At 49.4% G+C, this 8,934-nt stretch overlaps 1 protein-coding gene across 1 annotated transcript in view; it reads right to left on the reverse strand.

Moving 5' to 3' along the window:
• GALNT17 (polypeptide N-acetylgalactosaminyltransferase 17) overlaps positions 1–4,869 on the reverse strand; it is a 133,509-nt gene extending 128,640 nt beyond the window's left edge. Inside the window, exon 1 of the mRNA XM_072353288.1 lies at positions 4,428–4,869. Coding sequence (XP_072209389.1) covers positions 4,428–4,665 — 238 coding nt within the window. The 5' untranslated portion in view covers positions 4,666–4,869. The remainder of the gene's footprint in view (positions 1–4,427) is intronic.
• Positions 4,870–8,934: the final 4,065 nt, after the last annotated feature.

Here is an 8,934-nt window from a genome sequence, read left to right on the forward strand (position 1 = left end):
TTAGGTACACAACAAACACGAAAGCCGTGTGTTCTATCAGGTCACTATGTAAGGCTACGTAAAGTAATATAGTTTGTTTCCACTTCAGAAACGTCACGGCATCAGAACAGGGAAGAAAGTATATCCAATGCAGTGTGATAACCATCAGTTAACACAGCAGTCACATCCATCGCAGTGTGTCACTGTGCTGTTTCATCTCCACGTCACCATCTCTGATATCAAAGGGTTTCACGAAGCAAGGCTACGCTCCCATGAAGATCTGGCTTGATTTGATTTCATTAATGTGATTAAAGTTTGGCCCGTTCTGCCTATAAGCAGAGTTACTCTACTCTCAGTTCCGTATATTTAGCTGTTGATCTCGATCAGAGCCACTTCTTTGTGCTTCAGTTATGTATTACCTACCTGTCAGGAAATCCTCGTACTGCTCAGCTGTGGCTGCAGCACTACCACATGCCACTAAAGGGCTGATGGAACGGCCTCTAATCTGCCTTATTTACATACATAATTTTATACTCGGTAGTTAGCTAAGTTTGTAATGTACTTTGAGGATGATAAGTGTTATAGAAGATAAGCATTATCTTATTCTTATGGGAAGTAAATCCACATATCTCTGAAGTGTTTTAAGTTAATTAAGAGCCACTTTACAAGGGGGATAGGGAGACCACGCAAAAGGCTGTGTTACCATATCTGCCTCTACGTCCACACAAAGCTCATTTCTCAATTGGATAAGCAGACAAGAGCAAAATCTGCATGCACGGAGGCTGCTGCCACACGCTTGTTCATATCTCAGTATGTGCAAATAACTGCATGTGCAAAAGCACAGACACAAGCTTGTTTAAAGAGCATAGTTTCTCTTACTGACAAGGAATTTAAAGCTCCTCTTCAAGTTAACCACAACAGCAGTTTGCTCTGTGTGCTTCTTCCACTTATTCCAGCAGTTCCTTCATTGCTCAGAGGTTTTAACCCAGCACCCAGAGCTCTGCTGATCGTGCACAGGTAGCACGGCACGGAGCTCTGCTAGCAAGTAGGCATGCAGATGTTTACCCCAGCACAACTGGGAGGTGGCTCAATACCTGCCCCAGATAACCAGCGGGCAGCTGAGCCGATCCCCTTCTGTTTGCTCAAGGTGCTCAGTGGGAGCTGATAGGAGTGCTGGCTTTCCCCATGTGCAAACCTGGGGTTCACTCAGACACCTCCTCCCTGCACTTCTTACTCCCAGGAGCACACTGCTCTGACCTCAAGAGCATCTGGCAAGCCGGGATCAGAACACTCATCACCACCACCCTCATGCTCTGCACACTTAAGAGCAGCTGACAGGCCCCGTGCATCCCACCCGCATCCTGGCAGCTCAATGCACCTTGGAATAGCCTTCTCTCTGCCTCTGGAGGAGGTAAATGCATGCTGCATCGCTGTGAATGTTCCCCTTTTGCACACCCAGGCTGGGATCGGCCTCCAGAGAGTGGAGGGAGATGGAGCAGAGAAATGCAAATGCTCAAGGAAGAAGAACCCAGCTTTCCTCAAATCACACCGCTTGTCATCCATACCACTAAGCACACAGCAGCTCAGTGCTAAAAACCTTTGGGCCAGCCTTGTGGTTTCCCTGCCCTACAAACACACTCATTGCTCATATTCCCTGTGCTCATCGCTGGGCTTTCAACAGCAGCACCAAAGGAAGCGTATGCGTGCAACAGAGGCAGGCTGTGCTCCTATGAGTACTAACACACCACAGCTCCTCCCCAGCTACCTTGGCTTTGCCTTTACACAAGCATGCAGATCCTCTCTTTGTAAACACGAGCCCAAACCGAAAAGTTCATTTGTGTGAATCTCCATAGAACTGCAGGCAATCAGGACTGCTTGTGTAAATGTCAGCGCTCAAAAAATAAATAAATAATAAAAATACAACAAAAAATCCCACCCTGGATCACAAAGACGAGTTGTGGTGAACATCCCAAACAAAGCACGTGTGCTCCTTTCAGACTCCCGTTAGCTTTCTCCCGGCATCTGCTCAATGAGAAAATTCCATCTATAAAAATGACAAACAGGAACGAGAAATTCCCTGAATTCTCAGATAAGCAGATGCCCACAGAACAGCCTCCGACACATCGCTCCAAGGTCACCTGCAGCACACACTGAGCACAGGGGCAGCACCTGCAGGGAACGGCACAGAGGGAACCGAAACCACAGCAGCTGTGGGATCCGATCACTCGTTTCATCTGCACGGAATCGGGGCTTCTTAAGAAATTCGCCTTAGTAAAAATAGCTCCAACTCCCACTGAAAGGCAGCCAAGTGCTGCAACGCAGACAGAATCCACAGCCGCTTCCACCCAAACTGTACTTGGGTTTCTCTCCATGCTCAGACGCTTCCTGAAGCTCCCTAAGCTGCAGGCTTATGCTGAAGCACAGGTCAGACTGAAAGCAAAATATAACTTCAAGCACCGGAACAAATTCTCTTGGCGGATGAGCTGCACCGGGTGCACGCATACAGCAGGCTCTGCTAGGTGCCGGCCAGCAGCACACACCTTCCCTATCCTAAAACCAGCAGAAACTAAGTGAGCAGGTAGCTGCACACTTCAAGCAGGAGCGATGATTTCTGCCACAGCTGCTCTGTGGGTGCCCAGGAGGAGGGGTAAGCATTGGTGTGGGGAAGCTGCTCCAGTGGCTGTGCACCCCAGGTCCCACCTGCTGGTGTCCTTTGAGAGTGATGGGGTTGAGGCATGGCTGCCCTAAGCCTTGCTGAAGCACAATGCAGACACTGCCCAGCACCAGAACACTTCTAAACACACATATCAAATACACACTTGACCCATAGTTACATAAAAACAACTTTACAAGAGAACTGTTTGCTAGCCAAACTCATCAGCGGTGCCATAAAGCACCCCAGCATGCAGAGGGCAGGTAAGACATCGCATGCATGCACTCAGCTTTCTGCCTGCACTAAGAAAATGTTTGTGATGTGGGCAGTACGTGATAGCTCTGCCTCCCCTGCTCCACAGTGCACAGCTGCTGCTGAGCACACAGCAGGCTCCAGCCCTACCCCAGGGCAGCCCTGATTGCACCTGTGGCGCCAGCCCTGGTGCACTGCAGGGCAAGGCATCCCACACTCCCCTCCAATGGGGTAGAGCAATCACTAACTTCAGCTGTCTCTGTGTACTTGTGGGATGGCAGATAGCATCGTGATTGCACACCTGATACCACAGTCCTGGCATCAGGTCTCCCATCCTGACCTGCACCTGCTGCCCCTCTGTAAGCCAAGTGCCCAAACTTCTCCTCCAGCAGCAGCCACTGGCAGCAAACTTCACAGTTCCAGAGTCTGTACCAGTTACAACCCATTTCTGCACCTTCTCCCATTTCACCTTGCTGGCCACCCCACGCTGCTGCTTCAGCCTCCGGTGGTGCAATGAACACAACAGGGGCTGCACACAAGTGTGTGAAGCAGCAGCACAAACACCACCACTCAGCCGAGAGCTTCTCGCTTTGTGCAGCCCCTTCCCCAAAGCACAGACGCTCACTCCCCCAGGAAGGGCACCCTGCTCCCCTGCTGCACAGCACAGCACACACTGCCAGCACAACGCAGCACAGCACCGAGCATCATCGCTTTCCTCTTCAAAAGCCAGCGAGGGAATCGCACTGACACCGCCAGCAGCACCGGCTCCTCCAGTTCTGCAGCACTGAAGCTGGGAGTTGTTAACACTACAGAGATGGGAAGGAATAAATGGGAGCCTGGGCTGGGACCACGCTGCTACTTGGGAGCCTATGGGGAGCAATATCAAAAAGATGAGCTTCCACATCAGTGTTTTAATTAGATGCTTCACCTACATCTCTTATGCCCTTACAACGTTTCTCTATCCCGCACGGCATCTTTAAAACTCCCTTTCTGCATCTCAGAACTACTGAACCTGGTGAGATTTTAATAGAAATCCCATTGCTGTGCTATAAAGAGAAGCATTACCGAGGTTTCAATTAGCACCGTTCGGGCTGAGCCGTAGGAAATACTGAATTGTTTGCTCAACTTCTCACAGTCGCGTTTTGCTTTCCGACCTTCTGTGACTCTACGACCATTTAAAAGCCCCTTTCCAAAAACAAACCCCAACTCCCGAGGCAACGAAGCCATTCCCCGATCAATAACACGTGCTGCTCTGCTCGGCCACGGAACGTCCTTCTGTTTGGATGCAAAAACAGCGGTGCTGTGTTCTCCCCGCTGCACCCCCATCCTGAAGGCAGCCTTGCACTGCTGAGCCTTCCTCGCACCCCGAGCAAGGTGCTCCGAGCTACGAGCACAACTTGGAAATGGGATGCTACACCGGTGAGCTGCGCATGAGATAAAGGGGAGCAGCGTGGCTTCACCACCAAAACTCCACGAATCCCCCCCTCTCGCTCAGTGCCCCACGGTCGTACCCCAACGTTACACCCAGCAGAGCGGTGCCTACCATTGAGCTGCCTGTAGACGATGTCCTCCAGCAGGGAGAGCCTCTTCAGCACCGCGTCCTGGATGGAGCTGATGCCGCGGGTCGTCAAGTTGACCACTTCTGCCCTGGGATGGACGTCATGAAAGGAGTCTCCGCTCTTGGCCGTGATGGGTCTGCACTTGGCCAGGAAGAGGACGAATCCAGCCACCGCGATCAGGTTCAACACCAGCAGCACTTTGACTCTCCTCAAAGAAGCCATCAAACTTCCCGAGGGGCACCTCCCGCCGCCGCGCCGCGTTAATGGACCGGCCGGGCAGGTGCGTGTCGCTGAGCGCACATCGCACGGCTGCGCGGGAGCTACGCCCGGCCCCGGGCTGCGGGCGGCGCGGAGCCGCTCCTTCGGGTTCAGCCTACGGCCCCGCGGGGGACACGCAGCCGGGGCCGCCCGCCCCGCTCGGCCGCAACTTCATGCCCCGCGCGGCGCGTCCCGGCTGCGGGGCGCGGGGGGGGCCCTGCGGCAGCTCCGCGCGTGGCGGCGCGGCGCTGAGGGGACATGGACGTACCCCGGCGGTCCCCGCCGCGCCGCCCCTCGCCGCCGCCTCCCCCTCCTCCTCACAGCAGCGCGGCGGAGCGGGGGCGGAGCGGAGCAGCGCGGTTCCCCGCCCCTCTCGGCGGCCGCAGGGAGCGCCCCCTGCCCCCAGCAGCCGGCCCTGCGGGGATGCGACACCGCGTGCGCCGCCCGGGGCTGCGCAGTGACCGCGGGCTGCAAGGAAAGAACCCAAAGGAAAGGGCGTCAGGAGCAGCCCTGCAGTCAGACACTGCAATGAGCGGCTCAGATGGCCCAGCTGCCTTAAAGGGGTAAAGCTGCGCGATCCGGGGGATGCGAAGCTCCGTCCAGCTAATACCCTACAACAGGACAGCTGTTTGCTGGCATTGAGGGGCAGCACATTACACCTGCGTTGCTGGGGGGTGTTTTGGCACGTGATAACCCAGGAAAAAAAAGGAAGAAAAGAAAAGCGCTTTGCTGCGTTGTTTACACCAAAGCAAGGCCACGGAGCATCAAGACTAGCAGGAGCAGAAGTAGTTGTGCAAACAGTTGTTGTTGTGCACCTGCTGCTTGTTTTAGAGCAGCCTTTCACTGCACCGTGCTGCTGCATTACAAAGAAACAGCAAGATCTGTTTTAATTATAAAAGGCCAATTGTAAAAAGCTAGATTTAAGCAATCTTGGCACGGAGCTATCGCGGAATATTGACTAAAAAGCAAGGAAAAAAAAACAACAAAACAACCCAAAATTCATTTATACATAAAAAAATTAACTACCATCTGGCTGACATTCCTGCAGTCTGAGTGCAAGGAGCCCAGGCTGCTGTGAGTGGAGGGTTTCTAAAGCTGATTGACTATTTGCTGCCCCTTTGGACAGCTGAGTCCATGAAGAGTTACAAAGCAGAAGAGAAGAACTAAAGGCTATTGACTGGGGTTGGGGGGAGAAGATCAGTTGGCATGCCTAATGGAAGAGGTCTATTTTTGCCTCCTGTGGTAGAGGTTCTATCAACAGCACACGTGCTTTTCAAGTGCTAGCCAAAATAATTATTCTCTCCTTCTGTGGGGGGGAAAAAAATCCACTAAATCATGAATATTCAGCAGGTTGATTAACGACACAGTAATCCTTTAGCTGAAATCTCTGCGCCTTAAAATACCATGAACGCTAGCTGCCAGTTACACGCATTCAAAGTACAAAAATAACTTGGTTTGCAGAGGTTATCTCATCCAAATTACTTCAGAATATCCAATGGCAGCGCGGTGCCAACAAGCAGCCCAGGCAGACTCTGGGCCCTCAATGCTGGCACTGTGAGAGCCACCAACAGCACTGCATTGCACAGATCACTCAAGGCCCAACTGAGTGAAATGAGTGAGCATTTGCAAAAAAAATCTTATTATCTTAAAGTTGATGGCACTTGGTGTGCTCCTTCGGGATCCATCACTGGCAGTAAATTAAGCATGCATTTAACATCAAGGAGCTAAGCCTTTATCTCCAGCCTTACGATTCTCCTTTGCTACACCACGCAACAAGCAACTTTCCCCCCCAGTTTTATCTTCAAAGTTTGGAACCGTATTTAGCTCTACATTACAATGATTCTATTCAGATGTCATGAATTTTTAAGTTCAGGCTGCGAGCACGGACAGCTCATCAGTGACACATCAGTGAAACGCTGTGAAAAACAAGCAACATATTGTGCTTTTAGCTTATGAGATTGCTTTATGGTTCCCTCAAGGATATTAAAAAGAGATCTCCGCAAGGATTATCAATAAGTATCTTTCAGGATCAGCACTTCTGAAGTTTCCAGAACGGCTTCAAATCTTGACTGAGTTTGGAAATGAAAGAACCCACTGAGAAACAGCAAAATCATATTTTACAGCTCAAACATCCTTTAGTTTTGCTGCTTTGCATTTCAGATTCTGGTTATCACTGTGAATGCTAATTCCTGCATCGCTTTCTTATTGAAGCTAGTTTGAAGTTTCAACTTCTTTAACAGAAACAGATAAGGGAGGAGAGCAGCTTCACTGAAATTTTGGCAAAGCATTAAAAAACATTTTTTAATAAGTGATTTAAATACTGGCTTCTTGGATGATCAGAAAAGAATCCCTGTTAGCTCTGCTAAACAAGATACCTGCATAGCTCATATTATTGCAACATGGAATCATCTCACAACCCTTCAATACGTTTCATTTGAGCTAGGAAATGCTGTTACTTCGTGTTACATGTACAAACAAGAAGGTACCTAAAGACCTTCGGAAAAGGGGCTCTACATTCCCAAGGAAATTAAGAGATGATAAAAGCAACCCTGCCAGGATCAAACCTTTGGAACCAGAGCTCTGTTTCACATCAGCATGAAGTCAATGATGTGAAGTTTATGTCCCCTTGATAGGACAAGGGGAAATGGAACAGTAAGACTGTAAATAAGGACAAATGATTTTATGATAAGGGCGGTGAAGCACTGCACAGGTTGCATAGGGAAACAGTGGTGTCCCATCCCTGCAGACAGACAAGGTCAGGCTGGAGGGGCTCTGAGCACTGATGGAGATGTGGGTATCCCTGTGCACTGCAGGGAGTGGGACCTGATGGCCTTTAAGGGTCCCTTCCAATTCAAACCGTTCTATGATTCTATGGTAAGTTCAAGGGTAACCTCTCACCAAGGACAATTTACAGTGTACCCCTGTTCCTATCAACATGGAAGCACCCTCTCATTTGACTGTCAGAAGCATCTCAGAAGCATGGAAAAAAAAAAAAGAAGTCCATCTGCTGGGATACAATCAAACCTTCCAAGGTTCAGTTTTTCTCCCTAAAAGCCCAACCGTGAGGTTTAGCTCAGCAGAAGACCTCCTAGAAATGGAGCATCCCTGCCCTGCTGCACACCGACCTTGGCTCTGTGGACTCTCTATATGCTGCAGCTCGTATTTAATGGCAACCAACCATCCCATCCCTTACATTAAGTCCTCAGCTCTGAATGAAGAGGAAGACCCAAAGATTTTCAGAAGCTGGGGTGCAACTTGTGGCTCTGCAGGCACAAGCAGGGTGCAGATGCAGAAGCATCACTCAAAAGTCAGCTGTAGTGCAGATGAAGGTGGAAAACAGACACCTGCTTTTCTTTCCTTATCTAATGGAGCTCTCTTCGTACTGATGGAAAAAAAAATAAATGTCTTTTAAAATAAAAAGCAGTAAGAAATTACTGTGAATGTTACAAGTCGGTGCACGCATACTTGTTACTTTGGGTCTTCCTCCTGTAGTCCTTTCTCAGATAATTAAGATATCTCTTGCACTGATTTGTGTTTCAGCTGTGTTCCACTCACATCATGGCAGCTTTCATCCTGCTGTGACTCTGAATGGTGCTGACCATCTGCAAGTAGCACGTGGTGTTTTAACCTTAAGGATGCAAACCTTCCAAGAAAGAGGTACCACAGATTGTGACAACTGCTTAATGAACGCCGGTCTGTGCAGCGCATCGTGCTAATTAAATCTCACTGATAAATAGGAACCAAGTTCTCGTTGTAGAATTTAAAAGATACTTCTCATAAAAATTTCAAGAGGTCTTCATCCCAGCAAAGATACGCTTCAAAGCAGTTCTAATGTTTAGAAGCCTAAGTAGGTCAAGAAACTGACATATATGTGTTTATACTTTGAATTAAACTACTGAATTCTCTCCCATCACATCTCCCTTTGGTTTGGGGCAATCTTGATATTGTTTTGTTGAATGAGCAGTCGTAGGCATAGGTTGATGGTTGGAGTAGATGATCTTAGTGGTCTTTCCAACCTTAATGAGTCTATGGTCCTACAATTCTTTGATCCTGTGATCCTCGGCTCACTAAGGCTGCTGAAATATTCCTCGTATCTGACCTTGGGTGAAGATTTTGGGGCTGCAAAAGGGCAAAACCCAGCAAGAAGGCTCCTAAAAGCAGCTCTTTTCAGGTGGGAGTCACCTTTCTAGTCCAAATATTTTCAGCTGGAAAGTCAGTCAAAACCTGCCTCCT

This window comes from Excalfactoria chinensis, chromosome 19 (genome assembly GCF_039878825.1).
Source record: "Excalfactoria chinensis isolate bCotChi1 chromosome 19, bCotChi1.hap2, whole genome shotgun sequence".
Taxonomy (NCBI): domain Eukaryota; kingdom Metazoa; phylum Chordata; class Aves; order Galliformes; family Phasianidae; genus Excalfactoria; species Excalfactoria chinensis.